At 32.5% G+C, this 23,052-nt stretch overlaps 1 protein-coding gene and 1 long non-coding RNA gene across 2 annotated transcripts in view; both read right to left on the reverse strand.

The window, feature by feature from the left end:
* Positions 1-809: 809 nt before the first annotated feature.
* Positions 810-23,052, reverse strand: part of LOC135959060 (uncharacterized) — a 187,452-nt gene continuing 165,209 nt past the window's right edge. Inside the window, exon 2 of the long non-coding RNA XR_010576494.1 lies at positions 810-985. This is a non-coding gene — a long non-coding RNA (uncharacterized LOC135959060). The remainder of the gene's footprint in view (positions 986-23,052) is intronic.
* Ranbp21 (exportin-5-like protein Ranbp21) lies at positions 12,865-21,985 on the reverse strand. Its single transcript, XM_065506619.1, has 2 exons — positions 17,856-21,985; positions 12,865-13,582 (listed from the first exon to the last, which is right to left on the reverse strand). The coding sequence occupies exon 1, from the start codon at positions 21,638-21,640 to the stop codon at positions 17,888-17,890; it is 3,753 nt and encodes a 1,250-aa protein (XP_065362691.1). The 5' UTR covers positions 21,641-21,985; the 3' UTR covers positions 12,865-13,582; positions 17,856-17,887.

Below are 23,052 nucleotides of genomic sequence, written 5' to 3' on the forward strand. Positions count from 1 at the left end.
CGGTTCTTCGAAGTTTTCACATTAACCACATGCATTCGTTTTGGTTATAATTTATAACCTATAATTTGTCGTGGTGGAGTACCAAACAAAACTCAATTTGGAACACTGGTGGAGTACCAAACAAAACTCATATTGGATTTTGGTGGAGACCATAAAACTCAGGAGTTGAGTTCGAGAATTCCGGCTTCCTATACGAAGGTATAGGTCGATGTGGTAATTCCTGGAGGAGACTCTTAAAGGGCGTAAGCCAGATTTGCTGATGGCGGTATTTTTAGGCCAAATTTAACTTAAAGAAAAACAAACAAACTGATAACCTAAATAACTATTAAGCTTAATGTAATTTTCAAAACATTCGATTTGGAACTGTCTTTCTGTTAAGTCATTAAGGCGCTTAGATTTTTTTTAGATATGTGCAAAACTCCATTTATCGGTAAACCATAAAAACAACACAAAGAAAAATTTTATTATTTTAGTTTCGCTTAAGTAAATACAATATATAAAAAAGTAAGTGTGCTATATTCGGCTATGCCGAATCTTATTCACCTTTGTTGTAGATGCATTATAATTATTATTTATAATAATTAGTATATATGTATGTATGTATGTATATTGTCCACTTTCAGCGTATAGCAACACCAAAAAACAAAATACGCAAAGCAATAAAACTAGCGCACATCCAAACATATGTTTTGTTGTATAAAAACAACGCCAAACAAAACACCAAAAAAAAATCAAAATACGCAAAGTAATGAAACCAACACACATCCAAACATACGTTTTGTTGATTTTTTGTCAAAGCATGCATTAAATTGTCTTTTTTTGATGAAATTTTCAGAGGTTGTCACGGATTTTTGCTCATATCTCCGTTATTTATGGACGGATTTTGCTGATTTTAAATAGCAAAATTCTCGAAAGCATGTCTGACAGAATTATTGAAGATTTGGATCCCGAAGATATCTGGGGTCTTCAGAAAATTGATTTCAACCTTCTCACGAAGGTGAAGGGTATAAAAAGAGCTAAAAACCACCAACTGAAAATATTTTGCAGCTAGAAAAACCTCTTAGCGGTTTTTTCCGAAAAATACCCGCTAACGACGAAAAAATACCTCCAGATCTAGCTGAAAACCGCCGTTTTGGCAACATTTAATTTTTGTGGAAGATCTTAACCCCAAATCTTCTCTCTTTAGGGGTCAATCCGGTCGAGAAAACCGAAAAAGTCCTTTCTACAAAAATTATCTACTCAACATGCCCTTTCAGTTCCAAAAATCCTGTTGGACAGTGTTATTAAAAGTAATCGTATAAAATCTTAAAATAAATATTCGATTTGTCGAATAATTCGAGACAAAAAAACCGGTTTGTCGAATAACTCGAAACCCGTAAAAACCGGTTTAAAAAAACCGGAAAATTTAAAAAAAACGGTTTTTCGAATAATTCGAAAATCGGTTTGACAACTCTACTCTTAGCACATTGCAGACATCGTTTACGTGAAGTTTTTTTTTTTCATTACCCTTTTGCTAAAACTTGTCTATATGCAAGAGCAGTTAATAATTGCGACTCATTGTTACAGAAATGTAAATTTTTTCTTAGTTCCTCAAACCGTGAAAGAGGCATAGCAGAAGCTATACATGGCACTCCCATACCAGGTTCAGTGTACCAGTAGCTTCGGAATATTCTAGTAGTTCTATAGGCCTAAATATATAAAAATGTTATTCAGTAATTTTGACTTACCTGCACAATCAACTTTGCACGATATTTTGTGCTACTTTTATTTGTTTTACTTTTCCTGATCAGTGGTACCAAACTTGTATTACAATTGATTACAAAAAGAAGTTTAATTTGAAAATATCCAATGTTAAACATTTGGGACACCGGTGTCCCATATGCGTCAAAGGGTTAAGGGCTACAATCGGTCGAAGACTGATGGGATGACGTCCTGGATGTATCTAATATAAAGCCGAAAGTTTGACCGGATGTGTCGAGGAGGGAATCTTCCATCAAAATTTGATGGTTGGGATGGCTGAAGACATATTGTCTTGCCAGCAACACATTATGTTGTCTGACAGACAGCATCTTTGTTTCCTCATGTAAGTGATCCACATTTGTAATCTTGACACATCCGGTTGCGATTCGAAGTGCATTATTTTGAGTTGTCTGCAATACTCGCCATTGTGTGTCACTGAGAAAGGGTGTCCATATGGAAGCTGCATAGTTCAGGAGAGAGCGGCCAATTGCCTTATATGTCGCCGTTATTGACTCCTTGTCCATGCCCAAAGAGGTGCCAGCGAGTGCTTTTAGGACTTTGTTTCTTAAATTCACTTTCTGGTTAATATATGTGGCGTGCGAAGAGAAGTGAAGGAAGATGTCGAAGATTACTCCTATAATTTTCCGGTTCTGAACCGTAGGGATACGTCTGTCTCCGACCGAGATGTTGAGATCCTTACCAGATGAGAATACCGTACTGTAGGTACTCTACTAATTTATACTTTGTACCAGATTATGAAAACAAACAAAACATTTCGCAAACGTTTGCAAAATGTACAAAACAAAAACTTTTCAAGTGACAAAGAGAGAAAACGAAACGATTAGCTTTTCACTCATCTGCATTATTTAATTTACCGTTACAATCGTACATTTGAGTACAAAACAGATAGAGAAACGTATTTTTTATTCGTTTTTTTTTTGTACTGTGTTCTCTATTATAATGAGTAAATCAATTACCAAACGTTTGTTAAACGTTTTTTATCAGAATGTTTCAATATTGTTCGTACTCTTTTTTTTCAAAAACGATAGCAAACGTTTCGATTTGTTTATTTCCGTACTCTGCTTTGTATTTTAAAATTATTTTCAATCAATATTTCATTTTTAATGTTGTAAAAACAATTTCATAAATTTTCATTCGATTTAAAGTTTTTAACATAGACAACAACTAGATAGGTAACTGAGAGCCAAAAACCTAAGTCTGTTGTCAAAAACCTAATTCATGAGAATGTATTGCATGTATTTTATTATTGCATCACCCGTATGTGTGAAAAGAGAGTAATTTTTCAATATATATTACTCTCTCCTTCCGTTCTATGTGTTTATTCTATGGTTTTTAAACTATTACATTTGTGTCACTATTAAATAAATTATTTTATTTTTTATAAATATAAATGTGTCTTTATTTATAATTTGTGACCCCGCAGAACAAATATTAAAATTATTGCTACAATCAACATGCCTGTTTTTGAAGATATTCCATCAAGAAGCACGACGCAAGAGAGGCCGCAATCGAATCCATTACCACCGCCGGCTGAGCCCATAAATTTTCCGGAATTTTTTTCTGCAAAAACACCAAAGCTTCCAGCTTTTTGGAAAGATGAACCAGAAGTTTGGTTCTTCCAAGTTGAAGCAAGTTTCCGTATTTGTGGAATTACTCAAGACACCACAAAATTTTAATATTTGATTATGAATTTGGACCAATCCGTCCTATTTTTGGTAAAAGACATAATTGTTTCCCCACCTACGTCTGGTAAATACGAAGCACTTAAAAATCGTATCATTAATTTATTTGCTGAGTCTGCGGAACGTCAATTAAAACGTTTGCTAAGTGGCATGGATATGGGTGATCAAAAGCCATCCCATTACCTTCAACGTATGAAATCTTTATCCAATGGTAAGGTTAGTAGTGATATTTTGAAAACACTCTTTCTGGAACGATTACCAGATAAAGTAAAGAGTATTTTGGCCGTGTGTGAAACCAGTGACATTTATAAATTAGTACTACAAGCTGACAAAATTGTTGAAGCCTTTTTAAGTTCAACATCAATGTTTGTTTCCAAAATATCTCCGCCTTTAAATGAAGATAATTTATCGAGTAAATTGGGCAACATAATTTCTCGTATAGATGCGTTAGAGACACGTTCAAGATCAACTCAACGTACAAAAATGATCTTTCAAAGCTTGATCTCGTTCAAGAGGAAGTTCGAGAAATAGGAAAGAATCAGGTTTGTGTTGGTATCATTGGCGTTTCGCTGAAAAAGCACTTAAATGTATTCAGCCATGTAAATTTGAAACCCCAAAAAACTAAGCCCCTCTCATACAAGTTTACCGACCGTTTGTATGGATGAATTATATAATGGTCGTTTATTTGTTACCAAAAAGCACTCAAAAATCCAATTTTTTATCGACACTGGTGCTGAAATTTCAGTATATCCTTGTAAAAATCGTAAGTCACCTCAGAAACTTTCATTATACGCAATTTAGACTTAGGTCTGCGCAGATGTTTTAAATGGAACTTCGTAATTGCTGATGTATCTCGCCCAATCATTGGGGCAGATTTTCAGCATTAGTTGATGGTACAACCAACCTTAAATCAAATGGCAATATTGTTAACGTCTCGTTTGTTGGTATCAAAATGGTTTCTGACGAAAGTATATACCACAATTTTCACACCATCTGAAACTTTTGAATCAAATCATGGCACATTATGATTTATTATCACACGTTGGCCAAGTATTGTAGACCAAAACGACTAGATCCAGTCAAATTAAAAGCAGCTAAAGATGAATTGTAGTACATGTCGGACAAGGAAATTATTAGACCATCCAGCAGTAATTGGGCAAATTCACTTCATATGGTAGCAAAGCCTAACGGTGAATGGCGTCCTTCATGGATCGGTAATTTTTTCTAAATTAGATTTAATTAAAGCGTTTCATCAAATTCCAGTGCACCCAGATGATATACCGAAGACTGCTGTGACCACACCCTTCGGGTTATTCGAGTTCTTGAGAACATTTCAGCGTTTTATCGATGGAGTTTGCAGAGGACTCTACATTGACGACGTCTGTGTCTTTTAAAAATCTGAAGAAGAACATCTAACACACCTACAAATTCTTTTTGAGCGATTTAAAGAGTTCGGATTTAAGGTTAATCCCGCAAAATGTGTTTTTGGTGCTCCAGAGATTGAGGAATTAAGAAGATATTAAGGAATTAAGAAGATTTTTGGCCATGGTGCCACTGCTCAAGCTACCCTTAATAATTTTTTGAAAGGGTCAACAAAAAAGAATGATAACCGTGAAATACCCTGGAATGAAGACTCCATAAATGCATTTAACAACTGTAAGAAAGCATTAGCTGATACAACAGTTTTGGCCCACCCAGGTCCTAAGGGGAAGATGGCACTAAAAGTTGACACATCGAACTTCGCCGTTGTTGCAGTGTTAGAACAATTCATTGATAACTCCTGGCAACTTCTTGGCTTTTTCAGTAAAAAACTGAACGATACTCAAGCGAAATACAGCACATATTACCGTGAACTTTTAGCCATATATTAAGCTATTTGTAATTTTCGTCTCTTATTGGAAGCTCGAGAATTTACAATTTATACAGATGATCGTCCTTTGATATTTGCATTCAAAAAAAAATTGGAGAAGACATCACCTCGTCAAAGAAATTATCTTGATTTTATTGCTCAGTTTTCCACGGACATAAGGCATATTTCCGGCGCGCAAAATGTTACAGCCGATGCTTTATCACGTATTGAGACAATTCAAATTCAAGCTGTGGATTATAAAAAGTTAAGTGAATAACAAAAGAATGACCTCCAACTTAAAGAAATATTGCAATCTCCAGGTAATATGAAATTTGTACTAATAACACTTCCAAATACAGAGTACCAAGTTTATTGTGAAATGTCAACTGGCGTAGCTCGCCCATATATTCCAAAAGAGTTTCGAGAGATAATATTTAAAAATATTCATACACTCTCACATCCTGATATAGGTGCGACTCGACAACTCATTTGTAAAAAATTCTTTTGGCCATCAATGAACAAAAATGTCAACGATTGGTCACAAAACGGTCAACGTTCTAAAATCACGAGACACAATAGAAGCAAACTTGCAAAATTCCCAATTGTTAACAATCGGTTTTCAATGATTCATTTGGACATCGTAGCACTTTTACCTCAATCAGGATATTCATATCTTTTAACGTGTGTCGATCGTTTCAGTCGTTGGCCGGAAGCTTTTCCTCTCAAGGATATTAAAGCTGAAACTGTGTTTAGAGTTTTATATGATTGTTGAATATGTATGTAATTTTGGTATTGCAGTTGGCTTTGTTGTAGTTTATAAACGTGCGATTTTCGGGTTCCGGAAAGTCGCTTCTCAATAGTGACCAAGATATATAAGGCCTGAGTTTGCCAGGTGGTATAGGCAAGTAGCGATTAACAGACAATGGAAATGTCTGGGGAGCTTGAGCATCTTGCAGTAACTCTTGTAGATAAATCCTCATTTATTGCAGCGATGTCTGAATCTTATATCTGATCAGCAATACTGATTCCGAGGGGATCGTTCGGTAATTGGGAATACCAGCTCGCATGGTGAGCATTGAAATCGCCAAGTATTATTTTGTTATCACCTTGCAAGAGATGATATATGCTTGAGTGATAACTGGCGCCCCACTATGGGTTTTTTGTTTTTTTTGGCATAAAATCAATTTGGCAACATGTACATATACACAGCATCAGAAGTGAGTATACACCAGTGATTTTTTTGATTTTTTTAAGATCATAAAAATCATTATATTCCGACTTAAATCTTTTTTTTTTGAGAACCGAATATATTATTCAAATCAAATAAATTTTGATGTTTACTCACTTTTGAGGCTCACTGTATATTAAATTGAGGATCCAAACTCAAAATGAGGTTTTATTATTGTATTATATATATTTATTAATGTCATTATTGATATTTTATTTCTAATTCTTTAAAAAAAAAAAACTTTTTTACAATCATTTAACACCGAGGTATTTTATGTTACATTTTCTATTATTTGATTATTAATTTTAAATATTTCATTAGTTGTCATATTAATTTCCATAAGTTTGGTTTTATTTTCATTTAGTTTTAATTTATTCATTTTTAACCATATATTAATGTTATTTATATCATGTTCTAAATTTTCAGGACAGTTTTTGCTATTATCTGCTTCGGTAAATATAATGACATCAACTGCATACACAATTTCACATTTATTTTATTTGGCATAGACGTTGTCCTGTCCAAATTAAAAAAAATGATCGTGTTCGATTTTTGAATTTTATTAAAAAGATTAAAAAAAAAACTTATTGTTGAATGATAATTTATATTCTTACATATACATATGTTGGTTTGGGGTTGATTTTAAAATATGTACAATAGAGTGCTCCAAGATTGTATGGACGAAAAAAACTTTGTAGGTACAGGCCGTCCCCCCCTAGAATTGTTCTATGTATTGTAGAAACACGTTGTGTAAAATATTAGGATGATAGGATAACGTTAACTGGTGGCGCAACGACGCTGAAGTTTTGAGGTGCATTTACAAGGGGAAAATATGCAATTTTTTCAGTTTTTGTAAAAATTTTGCCATTAAATAATGACTTTTACAATTTCATTTAAAAGAATCGAAATGTGTACGTAATTGTCGTTATAATAAGATATAAAAGACAAAAATTGATGAAAAAATGTTAAAGTTATTAAAAAATCGCCAGGCCATTAACGTGTCTCAGGCCACTAGAACAAGAAATTTATGAACAAAATTAACATATTTTGAGAAATATTAAAATAAAAGCTTATTTTTACTTAAAATATATCCATATTTACTTGTATATGAGTTTTTGTCCCCGTAGGATACCGTTAACCTATTCGCAGGTATGACCAAAAAAATTAAATTTTTTTAACGGCAGTTTCAAAACTCAATTTTCAAATTTTTAAAAATTTTGTTAAACAAATTTCAGAATTTTTTGATCATCACATGGGGATTTATTGACAACATAATAGGGAATAAAAATATGAAAAAAGTATGTCAATACCTCCTATAGTTTTTCCGTACCTGCGATATAAATTTTGCGATTTTCGAGAAAAACTAATTTTTTGGCCATATTTTGGGGAATGACCAGAATTTCCTTACTGTAATGATTTTTAAGTAAAAGCTATTCAGAATAATATAGTCCAGGTAATTTTAAATATAGTCTGAAAGTTTTACTAAAATCGGAAAACTTTAACCCTTAAATCGTGAAGGTCAAAGGTCAATTTGTTCAATATTTGGAATTTCTCATGGAAAGATAGCGAAATATTATATATGTTTGGGCCGATTTTGATGAAACTTAAGAAAAATATAAAATGAAGTCTAGTATTCACAATAACAGTACAAAAATGGAAATTAACCCTTAATAGCACTTCCTATCATCTTAATATTTTACACAATGTGTTTCTACAATACATAGAACAATTCTAGAGGGGGGGACGGTCAAAATTCGCAATTTTATTTTTTTGGAGCACTCTAATGTACAATGAATCCTATGGTCATATAATAAAATATACATAGAAGCGTTACTGAGAGACAAAGAACATAAGACTTGCAACAACAGAATACATGTAAATCAATGTACATATTTTCAGTTTTTATATAAGTATTCGAATTTTGAACTGAAATATGAGTGATCACAGATCGAGCTCCTTTTCTTGATTAAACGCTTATTGGCCAAGTTATTAAAGAATTTAGATATTATGAGTTTTTATATAAAAATATCGATTTTTGTTCAGAAATATGAGTGATCACCAGGGCAACCAAAAATATGCTCAAAAAAACTGTTTTATGCGAATAAAATATGCACTTAAAAACGAAAAATATGCTCTTAAAATATAAAAAATATGCACTTAAAAATAGTTGGTTATTGTTTGATTTCAAAATTTCATTAAAAAAATATATATGAAGTAAATAAAATATTGAGCTCATAAATTAAAATTGGTTATTATAGGATTAAATATCGATTTTAGGGAATTTGGCACTACATGAAAATAGTTATATTCAATTCATTTTATTATATTTAGAAATAAATTACTATGTGTTTACTTAAGTTATAAATTTTTTTAACTAAATCTTTGTTTTAGATTTCCGAGTTTCTTAGACAATCATAATCAATTGATTTGTCTCATATTTTAAACTGCTTAATACTTCAAACTTTTTTTAGTAATTAGTGGCATAATATTTTACATTCTCAATGCATGTGTCCCAATGTTTATAGGATCCCTACTGAGGATGTACCCAATAAGTTTCTCCAAATGTTTCTATTCTATATGAAGCTTTAAAAGCTTTTTTATCTTTTGAATAATGTTTAAAAAACTCTGTGAATAGCGTGTAATTTTTTGGTAAAAAATTGCAAAGGATTTTGGAGCATTCATCATGTATCTAGATTAACATCTGAATTCGGCATCTAAAATTTAAATAGAATTATAAAAGAGCCTTACAATAGTGGAATAATTAGTTCTATTTAAGACTGCGGCAATTAAAAATACCGTGACATTTCCTATGTTTCTTCCTTTCTCATCCATTGTATCGTTTATCGATATCCACGTATATTCTTTTTTAACGATTTCTTAATATTTTTTTTTACAAGTTGTTTTGTAATAATATTCTGAACGTCTGTTGAATACTTGTTTAATTTTACATTAGTGGTAAACTATTAATGCCCAAACTGTCTCAATCTCAAGCTGACTAAAATTGCTTCTTTTAAATGTATCCAACAAGAAGTTGCGCATAATAACATACAGTTTTGGAATTTTCTTTTAATTTTTTACGTATTTTTACTATTTGTTAAATTTTAATATTTGTGTGTATATTTTTAATTTAATTGAAATATATGAAAAATATAAATCAACGAAAATTCTGTGAATATAAGCGATTATGGGTACTCTATTTTTTATTTAAGTAACTTAGGCCAATTATCATTGGACCTTAACAAAATAGTAAAATATAGAAATGAAAAATTACAATACAAACAATAAAATTATATAAGGCAAATAAAATAATGAAAAATAAAAGAAAATATCCAACAAAAATATGCAGTTATGAGTTAAATATGCAAAAATGTGCTATAAAACGCAAAATATGCTAAAATATGCAGTAAAGGGCAAAATATGCAAAAATATGCGCTAACAAATCGATGCCAAAATTCTAAAAATTGTCTGAAACGGATAAATACTAACTCATATGTTTATACGACGGTTGCCCTGGTGATCACAGATCGAGCTCCTTTTCTTGATTAAACGCTTATTGGCCAAGTTATTTAGATATGTTGAGTTTTTATATAAAAAAAATTTATATAAAAAATCGACTGTTTGAAATATGAGTGACCTAAAATCTTGAATATGATAGAGCTTCTTTTCTTGATTAAACGCTTATTGGCCAAGTTATTAACGAATTTATTTATTTTGAGTTTTTATATAAAAAATCGATTTTTGTTCAGAAATATGAGTGATCACAGATCGAGCTCCTTTTCTTGATTAAACGCTTATTGGCCAAGATATTAACAAATCTAAATATTTTGAGTTTTTGTATAAAAATTACTTTTGTCCAGAAATATGAGGGATCACAGATCGAGCTCCTGTTCTTGATTAAACGCTTATTGGCCAAGTTATTAAAGAATTTAGATATGTGACCAAAAATCTTGAATATGATAGAGCTTCTTTTCTTGATTAAACGCTTATTGGCCAAGTTATTAAAGAATTTAGATATTTTGAGTTTTTATATAAAAAAATCGATTTTTGGTCAGAAATATGAATGATCACAGATCGAGCTCATTTTCTTGATTAAACGCTTATTGGCCAAGAAATTAACATATTTAGATATTTTGAATTTTTATATAAAAAATCGATTTTTTTCAGAAATATGAGTGACACAGATCCTTTTCTTGATTAAACGCTTATGGCCAAATTATGAACAAACTTAAATATTTTGAGTTTATAATTCTATAGCAGACGAATTGGTCAAAAATCCCTTTTCTGGTATTTGCAAAATGTAAGATGGTTGTACAGTAGAAACTATATGAGACTGCACATAACAGGTGGACTAATGAACTAACCAGTGTTATCGCGATGTCGACCTGGCCGAATCTACTTATGGAATTCCGTCCTGGTTAAATAAGGCTAATATTTTATTTTATTACAGGTTACTGCATAATTTGTACGCAGGCTAGAAGAATGGGCCTACGACTTAACGATTTCTGTAGAAGCTGTCGAAACGAAGAAGTGGAGACAGTGTTCCACTTATTCTGCCAATACCTGGGGAGTTACTCCCTAATTCGATTCGAAAGGAAATCTTTTCTAATTATAATGTATTTAGCTCACATTTTCGTTTTCGAATTGAGTTACGCAGTAACCCCCCTGGTTCTGACAAACATGACGGATCGTATACTTGGATCACCCTTCCTCTAGTGTTTAGATGAGTTACCAAGGATGACTCTAAGCGCATCCATTCCTTTATCAGAGAATTTGGTTGGTTCACCTTGGAAACAATGCTGTCCATTGAACCTTACCTAACCTAATATAGTAGATAACTTATCATTGATTGCAGCAAAATCGGAATCGTCGGTAGACAATGAGAATATCGCAGGTATAATATTGTTACGAAATTGTACTTGAATTCAAATATAACGATTTTAAGGGCTGATTTAAAAGTAGCATAATGCTTTCAAATAACAGTGCTGTAAGAGCGAACTGTAACATATCTGTGGGCATTCAGTTGACCATTGATCGTAAGTTGGCAACGCTGTTTGAATTCGAATATTCAGTTAAAGAACATTGTAGAAAGTACACCACAGATGGCGTATGTATTAGTAAGATCTAGAATATTCGAACTTTGACAGTTAATAAGCAATCTAGAGTGCAGATGGCAGTGTTATAAATAGTGGCAGAGGTTGCAGTCGTTAGTCAGTTTATCAGAGACGCTTTTCGAATAAACATCAACTGAGTGTCTTAAAGTGTGTTGTATTTTTCAAGTGAATTCGTGTAAATTATAAATTGTGTCTGTATTTCTGCGAATTTATAAACGTGTATAAAAAAACATTGAGTGACTATTTAATACTGTTGTTGTACATTTGAATAAATAAAGAGTTGTTACCTTTTTCAAACTACTAAACGGCTTTTATTTGCAATCAAAAGTATCCGGTTTAGTTAAAGGAAATAAACCAGCGGTTTGAAAAAGTTAAAACGAAACAATATATTTGTTTATTTATACAGTATTTCCAATTGTATTTCAGAAATTTCCAATCGAATTTCAGAATTTTCTAATTGCATTTTAGAATATTCCAATTATATTTCAGAAGTTTCCATTTGTATTTAACTATGGTAGGTATCTAACCTTCAAATTTTATTAGCTCGTTACACATAAACCGAATTTTGGAAAAACACGAAAAACATGTAGCGGATTATTAAATGGTCCAAATTACTCGAATGTTTTAAATGCTTATATGTTATTCCATTCTTGACTAAAACTCAACAGTTGAAAAAATTAAATAAACTGCAACATAGAGAAGACTGCCAGAATCATAATAGTTATCTCAATTATTTTTAATTTTTGTAACGAACGAATTTTGCATCTCACCTACATATTTCCAACATGATTATAAATGTATTTTGTGATCTCCTCAATATTAATTCTCAGGCCATTACAGTTATGCAGTTAAGAATAACCAGGTCGTTCCGGAACAAAGTTCCAAATTTATGTTGTTCTGTACTATGGTACTATGCCCCATTTCTATTATCATTAAAAATGGAATCAATTACGTATTTTGCATCTCCAGAAAAATTAATACGAAAATGTTTCGGTTTTCTAAGTGGAATTGATTATTGTTTGTAAAATTTTTGAATATAATTACGGATTCAAATCTTTCTGTATAGTTTTTAAATGCTGAAATTAGAAGCGGAATGACAAACTTATGTATATACACCCTTGCCACTCATTGTGAAGGGTATAAAACTAAAGTTTTCTACTCATGTTATTTTACAACCCACAAAGTTAAGTTACCAAAAAAAAAAAACGCAATAAAAACTGAAAATTTCAATAATTAGATAAACAATAAATGAAACCAGAAAGCGTACTAATTTTTTATATGCTTTCATAATAATTTCGTTTAAATTTATTTTCGTTTTGTATTTGATTTCTTATTTCATAAATAATAATAATAATTTTAATAAAAAAATCTTAGCTTTACATTTACATAATTTAAATTTAAATATTCAATTGTATGCGTATTCTTTATAAAATAATTCTATTCAATAATTTTGTTTGTTTGTAAAAATAATTTCCTCTCAACAGAAATTTTATATTAAAAAAACTGGAAAATCTCCAATAAAATTAAACAATGGAAATAAAGGATAAATAAATTTTTAACATTAAAATGAAATTAACCAAAAACATAATGATTCCAAAACATACATAACAAGTAGTTTAGTTTATATATTGTATAATGTGTTTTCTTGCTGTTTTTTTTTCAAAATCATAACCAGCATCTTTCAAATTTTGTTTAATTGAATTCGGGTAAATACAATATAAAAAAAATAGCTAAACATAATAAATAACTATTTGCTAGAGCATCATAAATCATTATCATCAATGATACTTTTCTTAGTTAAGAGTTTTACTCAGGAATTTTAGGGTTGTTTGTTGAAGTTTGTTGCAAGTCCATAATTTCGTTATAATAGACTATTCGACTTAAATGTTTCATCAACAATACATCTGATTTAAATTACGCTTGATATACATGCATATCATAGTTATTAAATCTGAAATAAATATTGAAAAAATAAATACAAATCAATTAAATTGTCTATAGCATCTTACATATTTGATATTATATCCTGTTTTATACATGTACATATTGATATTAAAAAGATCATATAAATACTGATCGTTTTTGTTGTGTGTAAAGTAGTTATTGTAATAAAATATAACGTATGAATATGTTAAAAATATAATATCCTTACGGTAATTTGAAAAATACTTCCTTTTGTTTATAATTTATTATTTGACAAAAGTACATTATGACATATATGCCTAGAAAAATACACATAGATCGAAAGCTCTCCTGTCAGAGACCTAACTCAGTTGTCAAAAACCTAAGTGGTGAGCAGTTTTCAATATTTTTTTTTTATATTTTCTTTTGTTTGACGTTACAAGAAATGTATTGTTGTATCATGAGTGGTGAGTATGTATAATAAAAAACTATGAAAAACTAAAACAACACCCGCATATGTGAACATTCCCACGACAGCCGGTTCTACGCAATGAACCGAGTTCACTCGGCCAAGGGCTGTCAACTCAACAAACTCTGCTGCTACAACAACAACAAAACAAGTGAGAGAGCTTTATTCGGCTGTGCCGGATTTTATATACCATTCACAAGTCATTAATTAATATGAATTTTGGTGAAAAAATCTTTTTCAAAATATTAAAAAAAAAAAATACATACACTGAATCAATTAAGTCTCCGTACAGAAACACTTTTAATATAAACTAGCAATTTATGGTCACTTTTCAATACATATTTACAAATTTTTTTAATTCATTTTATAAAAATTTTTGTAAACTAGAAATCAACATAAAAAAAATACAAACATTTTCATTAAAAACATAAAAATTTACATAAATTCAATAATTGTACTAAAAGTATCACCAAAAAGTCTCCGTACAGTTGACCGTTTTAAGGCAAGGAACCCCAATGTGAAAATTAATTGCATTTAATATGTGGTAGGTCCTCCTTGCTGAGCAATTGCAGCATTTAAATGGAATGGACCAGCTTTGTTGTTGTCAGGGAATGCAAAAATAAGCAAATTTCAATGGATAGATATAAAATTATTATTTACCTGCAAAATGAAGGAAAAAGTCTAATTGAAATCAATCATATTGTAAAAAAACCACGCTCTTCCATTTAGTACGTTATTCAACAGTGCAAAAAAATCGGAACAATGGCAAATAAACCAAGAAATCACCGTCCAAGAAAAGTAGACCACCACTTACAGAGAAGAATTGTACGATTTGTAGAAGGTTATCCAAAAATTAGCGCATGTGTAATTGCGAGAAACTTGAAAACTAATGATGAATTAACGGAAAACCCCCAAACTGTAAGAAACGCTCTTAAACTAAATGTATACAATGGTCGGGTAAGCCGTAAGAAGCCGCTTGTTCGACAAGTGAACATGAGAAAGAGATTGGATTACTATTGAGCATATTGATAAAGATTTTTTTTTTTGAATCGACTTTTTTTTTAGCGATGAAAGTAAATTTAATATTTTTGGTTCTAATGGAAGAAAAATGGTATGGAAAAAGCCAAATACTGAAATGGATCCGAAGCATTTGACGTAACCGTAAAGTATGGAGGACGTAACGTAATTGGTTGGAGTTGCATGGCTTCATCTGGGGTGGGAAATCTTATTTTTATTGAAAAGACGATGGATAAATATGCATACCTTAATATATTAAAAGAAAACTTAAAACAAAGTGATGCAAAAATTCTGGTTGTGGCCGTTTGTATTGCTTCCAATAAGACAACGATCCCAAACACACCTCTGGATTATCAAAGGAATGTCTTATTTATAATGTTCCTAAGCAATTAAATAACCCAGCTGAGTCACCTGATCTCAACCCGATTGAGCATCTATGGAATCACTTGGAAATAAATATTCGGCAGCACAATATATCGAGCAAAGATCAGCTAAAAGCCGTTATAATGGAAGAGTGGTATAAAATAGATTTCCTAACAACAACAAAGCTGGTCCATTCCATGCAGTGCCATTTAAATGCTGCAATTGCTCAGAAAGGAGGACCTATCACATATTAAATGCAATTAATTTTAATATTGGGGTTCCTTGCCTTAAAACGGTCAACTGTACGGAGACTTTTTTGGTGATACTTTTAGTACAATTATTGAATTTATGTAAATTTTTATGTTTTTAATGAAAATGTTTGTAGTTTTTTTATGTTGATTTCTAGTTTATAAGATTTTTTATAAAATTAATTAAAAAAAGGTTTAAATATGTATTGAAAAGCGACCATAAATAGCTAGTTTATATTACAAGTATTTTTGTACGGAGACTTAATTGATTGAGTGTATATATGTACATACTTTTTTTAAATTTGAAAAAAATATGGGTAAAAAATTTTTGCTTTAAATTTTTTTTTCAAATTGCTTTTTTTTTAATATTTTAATTTTTTTTTTTTTAATTTAAAAAATTTATTTTTTTTAATATTTAGCAAAAAAAACATTTGGTGAAAAAAAAATCGGGTTAAAAATATTTTTTCCGTTTTCGACCCATTGTAGGTCCAACTTATATACGTCTCTGCAAAGGTATTTGAAATATCTATCATTAGATATCAATATTGTCTATATAATGACTTAGTAATCCAGATATAGGTCAAAAATCGAGGTTGTCCTGGTTTTTTCCTCATATGTCAGCCATTTGTGGACCGATTTTGCTGATTAATATAATGTATGTATTTGTTTATGCTTATTATTAATTGAAACTAAGTTCATTCCATTTATGTACAAAATTATTTCTGTGTATTATTAATTTTGTATTTTAATTCATTGTTAACAATAAAATTATAAAACATTTTGTTTTAAATATATTTTATTAAATTATTCGAATAATATATTTTGTTCGTTAAACGTTCGAATAATCGAATAAATTTTAAAAATTAATCGACCACCACGAATAAAAAAAATATGAACTTTTATTTGATTAAAATAAAACTCGAATAATTAACAACTCTAATACCCAAAACGCTATCTGCAGATTTGTATTTCAAAGCTTTCGTGAGTTCATCACTCTTTGATTTTGTGGTTTAGATTTTAGTATATACATTAGGGTGGCCCTTAATAAACGAATGTTGGATTTTGGCCATTCTCACAACCCCCCCCCCAAGATTGGTGAACATTAGTAAAAAAATCATCGTGAACAAATTTTTGGTAAATCGGTTGGGGTTAAGACGTGCCGCAAGCCCTCAAGGGCTTTTCAGTTTTTGTAAAAATTTTGCTTAAAATTCATAAGAGTAAGGAAATAGAGCTCATTCGCCTAAAAATTGCCAAATAATTGGTTTTTCTTGAAAATTTCAAAATTTAAATCGCAGGTACGGAAAAACTATAAGAGATATTTTTATAATTTTTTCACATTTTTATTCCCTATTATATTCTTAATAAATCCCAATGAGATGATCAAAAAATTCTGAAATTTGTTTAACAAAATTTTTAAAAATTTGAAAATGGAGTTTTGAAACTGCCGTTAAAAAATATTTATTTTTTTGTTCATACCCATGATACAACCATTAGAAGGTAGAATCACTAGGGAGAGAGTTTAAAATGCTATGCCTTGTTACGTCAAATAATAGAAAAATAAAAATCAGAAATCCAAAAACACGAATAACAACAAATGAAAATTGAAAAATATTTTGTTTATTTTATATTAGTCTGACAATTCAAGTCATGTATAATTGAGAACATATTTTGTAGTGATTCTACCTTTTATTGTTATATTATGGTTCATACCTAAGAATAGGTTAGCGGTATCCTGCGAAGACAAAAACTCATATACAAGTAAATATGGACATATTTTAAGTAAAAATGAGCTTTAATTTTAATATTTACCAAAATATGTTGTTCCTACCTTTCTTATTCTAGTTGCCTGAGACACGTTAATGGTCTGGCGAATTTTTAATAACTTTAACATTTTTTGACCAATTTCTGTTTTTTATGTCTCATTAGAACGACAATTACGTACACATTTTGATTCTTTTAAATTAAATTGCAAAAGTAATATTTTAAATGCAAAATTTTTACAAAAACTGAAAAAAATGCATTTTTTCCCCTTGTAAATGCATCTCAAAACTTCAGGATGATTTTTTTTACTAATGTTCACCAAACTGGAGGGTGAGAATGGCCAAAATCCAACTTTAGTTTATTAAGGGCCACCCTAATATACATAGTTCAACGTTTGCTTCCAATTTATAAAGATTATGTTGATTTATACGATAAAAATATACAAAATATTTTGAAATACTTACATATATAATTTTTATATATTTTACAATGGGTGTCACTTATTATTTGGTGTCTGGAATAGACTGGATAGACCAGAATTTTGATTTGTGTCTATTAAGTCGGCCGACGAATTTTTTAATTTATGAGATGGCATCGGTGGCAAATTCGCTATTTTGATTTCATGACGAAATAGTTGATTAATGCTGCGTCCTACGAGAGGTGCGGTTAACTTTTTAAATAAATCTTTTTTTGCCTTATCCACCTTGTTGCCCTTGACGGGGGCAACGGCAATTTTTTCATCGAACTTTTGAACGTCGGCCGATGAAACATTCGGAATACTTTGCAGTACTTCGGACAGTGTTGGGAATTTGGGACGCAAAAGTTCATAGAATTGTACACCCAGGGTAATGAGGCCAGCTTGATTGGCTTCATGTTGGCCGTGCACTTGGAGGCCGCGCAAAACGGCTGTGAAGGCCGCTACGGCCTTGTTGGCATCCATTAACTGCTCCGCTGCTAAGAAACGCATGACCGGAGCAGAAACATTTACTGCTTTAAGATTGCATGTACCATCGTTCCAAGAAAGAGCACCGAGTAGTGTCATTAATATGTAATTGGTAGTGGTTGGGTTACGCAGCAGCTTAGCACCTAAATCACTAATGATGTCGGAAAGTAAAGCGGCTTGGGCGGCTCTTGTGTGGGCTACACCGTCCATGGAATGTTCTTCAGCATCCATTGTCACATCTGAGGGGAGATTAGAAGTGGATGTGGCATTGTTGGCAGTACTATTATCGGGTCCAATTTGCCCTCCCACTAAAGCCACTTTGAGAACATCCAAATATTCGCGTGTTAGCGAACGATTAAGCATGTCTTCGAGTACTTCCTGGGTGTCGTTCGATTGTTCTTCCTCATTAAGTTGGCCCGACTCGTACAGAGATGTAATGTAAACCCAACGCGTAGTCAAGCGATTAAACATAATGGGCGATATATGGGCAAAGATGGGCAGTAGGACAGTATCGTAAAATGCCGGAGGACAGGAGTAAACAAACGGTTTGAAAAATACACGCACAATAGGACGTAGTCGATAATCTGGCAGATCCTCTAAGCACGTAAAGGCGCTATTAATTAATGCATCTGCTACGCCCTCCAGTTGATAGAGATCACGTCCAAGAGACGGACCAGCCGATCCCATCATGTGGTAGCAACCTTCATACAGTAGAGTCATAAATTGTTGCATTTTATCGAATGGCGTTGGTGGTTTCTTGACCGAAGGATCCAAAGGATCTGCTGGCACTGCACAGACTCCCATAAGCACTTTCTTTTCATGTTCCAGCATAGAGTGTATATTGCGATAACCTTCAGAGAGTCCCGAAACAGCCTCCTGTTTGAACAGTTCATTTAAAACACGCAAAAGCGACAATATGTGTGGCAACAATGGTATGACATGCGGTGACGCCGGATTGCGGCATATAGGATTGCCAAGTTCAGTAAAGCCGACTACGAAACCACCACGTGATGCTCGATCAGGATCATCGGGCCAAGTGCAGCGTTTGATCACACCCAGCACAATGTACAGGGCGTCAATGAGTGTACTACGATGGGGACCACAAGGATCATTTTCGATGGGATATATGGGGGTCTGGTCCAAGCCTACGAAATGCATAAAGTCTAAGGCAGACTTAAAAGCATGCGAAAAGGCTGACCAATGAGGCAAGCTGTCACGCATTATTTCTCCTATGAATGCGTACTGCCGTTCGTAATCACAAAAATGGTTGGAGATAAGCAGTAGAGCCTCCTGCAGAGTCACACGATCCATTTTACTAATGGGATGTTGCGGCTGTTGGAACAGAGACTTTACGTGAGAATTGATTTGGTCAAAAACGGGCAACAATAGTAGAGGATACTTATGACCCAGTTTCACAATAAGCGAAGCAGCATGTCGACGAAGATTTTTACAGGCCTGCACTCGCGGTGTCAATGGCTGTTGATGCGATGGGTTTGGATCGTTGGGATCTCGGAATATCAAAGCATTGAAAATTTTCTCTAAAACTCTTGGCAACAATGATACTCCACTCATTGCCACACAATTGTTGGGCGTAATTTGACACGATGACATGCTTAGGAACACAAATAGAGCTGAAATGCACGACAGAAGTATGGACAGAGTCAATGGATTGTCGGTATCCAGTTTCAAGCAGTCTTCCAACAATCGCAGACCAGCCTGCACTGAAGGACGTTCCGCTACCATTAAAATGCGACTGAGAACACCATCAAGCACCGATACGAGAGCTTCCCATTCCAAATAGCTGGGATCCAAGACACTGCACTGCACATTGCCACGTTCCGAATGAGCCTTTGACAACCGAAGATTTAACCACTGCTCACAATAGGCAAACGTTACTAGCGGTTGTACTAGAGTGGATTGTCGAAATATTTCCAAGAAATCCGTTCGACATCTATAAAAGAAAACTGCAAATTCCTCTTCAGAGTCATAGTCCAGGCAGATGTATGATGCTGTCGAGCCGACATTTGGACCGCCTCCAGTTAAGCATCGGGCTGTTGGATAAGGGGTCTTGATGATGCGAGGAGTTACGGCATCAATTATTTTTGGAATGTAGACAACTAAGCTGGGATCCTTGGAGATAGCGTCATGTTTTAACAGAACATTCCATATTAAAGCAGTACCATGGGCCACATTAAGTGAAGAGTGTCGCACCAAATATAGCAAACATTCCAGGAATATCTCGAAATGGGGAGGTCTTTGAATGGTTCCTTCCTCTTTGCCCCATAGCAGCACCAGCTGTTGGGCCATGCCGCTAAGGACTTGAACAAGTTTTTTCAGAAATTGATGATTTTGTTCCAAACTAGCTACACTGCTGTCTGTAGGTATCATTTGTGAAGCCGAGAATATGTAGCGCATTGGTTCTTCGCCAAATAGCAGCAACAAAGGTTTACGTTCCTTCACCTGACCCTTACGATTTGTTATTTGTGAGAGACATTCAGCTGCATTGCACTGGAAAGCCTTATCGTTCAAGAGAATGCACAAGATTTGCAAAAGCTTGCCATTATTACAGGTGATATGATTTATAGAGACCCACTCCACAAAACCAGTTAAGGTTAGTAGAACAACCTCTACAACTCGACTGTGAGCATTGGCTTTTTGAAAATGCCCCTGACCAGTGGCCTCACGAAATGAGGTCACGTGCAGTTCGATGAGACGCAAGAAAAACTCAAATATATCATTCATATTATTGGTCAATGCCTGGTACATATCTTTTCGTCTTTGATTTGATTCGATGGTTTGTAAAAGCGCCACATCTTCCACCAGACGCAGAAATACCAACAGCACCAATTCCGTTTGAGCCTCCCCTTTGGTGCAGGCATCCGATAACTCAGATAACAATGTGGTCCACTGTTGTGGCCATTCTCTCTTAATCATTTCCACTATAATACGCGACACTGCATCTTTTAGATGTGAAAGTGAACGATCTTCTGCCGGTCCGACGCCCATTAAAAGTAACTTCATGGCGTGCTCTTTAATGAATAATTTTTCTTCCTGTGATATACAATTCCATTTAAATTTTATGGTGTACTCCATCAGTTGGAGACCGAAATGCTTAACATTTTGCGTATATTGTCCACTAGCGAGAAATAAACCGACTTGAGCACAAAGAGGACTTTCCTCCTTAAATCGTTCGCATGCCATATACGCCTCCATACGGGCTTGCTGAGTTGTCTGTGGATGCATGATTAGCTCTACAGCTTTTGATAATTCGTCTGCCAAAGCAGACACAGTTGTATGTTGTGCCATGCCCAGTCGATGTAGTATATATTACTTTTACTAGCCTTTGGCTAATCCAAACAAATGAATTTCAACAATTTCTTGAAATATTGCAAATAATTTGAGACGCGTGCTGCCGTATTGTGGTTTCTGATGGTGCTGTGCTTGTTCTTCCTTTTTTTCAAACAGAATTTTATTTTCTTATAAAATTTCAGTAGTAACTTTAAATCTGTCAAATTTATTTTCACACTTTTTTTACTTTTTCTTTATCAATTAAAATTTTATGCAAAAATTTTCTTGTGTAAATTTTTCATAAAAAACACCAACTTCATTCACAGCAAAAAAAATGTGTGTAGCAAATTGTCTTGTTCGTAGAAAATGAAGTTTAACTTAAGGGTTGCCAATTCTTATAAAAATAGTAGATAATATATATATTTCAATTTGTTTAATAATTCAGCACGAAACGCAACAAATGATTTGCGTATTTCACTTATTTTTTACAAAATTATTGTTAGTTTTTTGTTAAACAATAAAAATGGTGTATCCCAAGCAATAATTTAATAATAAAAAACCAGGCACAAATTTAAATCGGCAATACTAGCATATGCCGGTGATTTTGTTGTTATTACGAACAGTATGTTCAGTGAATCAGTGTTGGTAAGCAAAAATATTTACACTCGGAACAATTTTAAGTGTAATTTATATTATGAATTGATTTATTATTAATAACAGATTTTACATTGTAAAAGTTAATAAAAAAGAAACAAAAATAATCGGATCGAATATTGAAACGATTGAATAAACAAAACATAATGATCCAAATCCATTTGTTTGTACGGATTTAGGGAAAATATGAAATCAAACTTTCAAACTGTTGAGTTATTAAAATAAATAAATCAAGCAATTATATAGATAATGAAAAATTATTTTTCATTCACAAACTTTTTATAAATTTGGCGATACTGGATCGCGGCCAATATATATGTCCTAAGATTCAAGGCGTATTTAACAAGGTGATAGCAGTGGCGTATGCAAATAAATAAAGGCGAATTCACAATTTTTTTACATGGAGTTTGACATAAATGCGTATGGGCGAATATTTTTTATATGTGTAGTTTGACATTCGTGTGTGATATTTCTATAATCACCTCTGCTGCTGATGAAGTGCACCTTGAGTTTGACATTATCGCGTGCGATATCTATAATCAGCTGTGCAGCTTTCAAAACTTTTTCCAACACATATGTAAATACATTCATATAAATGAAAATATTTTTCAGTGAATATCAAGTCGAATCTAATTAGATTTGCCTTGGTGAATATAAATCAAAAAATTAAAAAACAAAACAAAATGTGAATAAAAGTTCAAAACAAAACGCTTATTTTAAAATTATAAAACAATATTGTGAATTATCGTATTCTATATTGAAAACAACAAAAAAAA

Source organism: Calliphora vicina, chromosome 4 (assembly GCF_958450345.1).
Source record: "Calliphora vicina chromosome 4, idCalVici1.1, whole genome shotgun sequence".
Lineage (NCBI taxonomy): Eukaryota > Metazoa > Arthropoda > Insecta > Diptera > Calliphoridae > Calliphora > Calliphora vicina.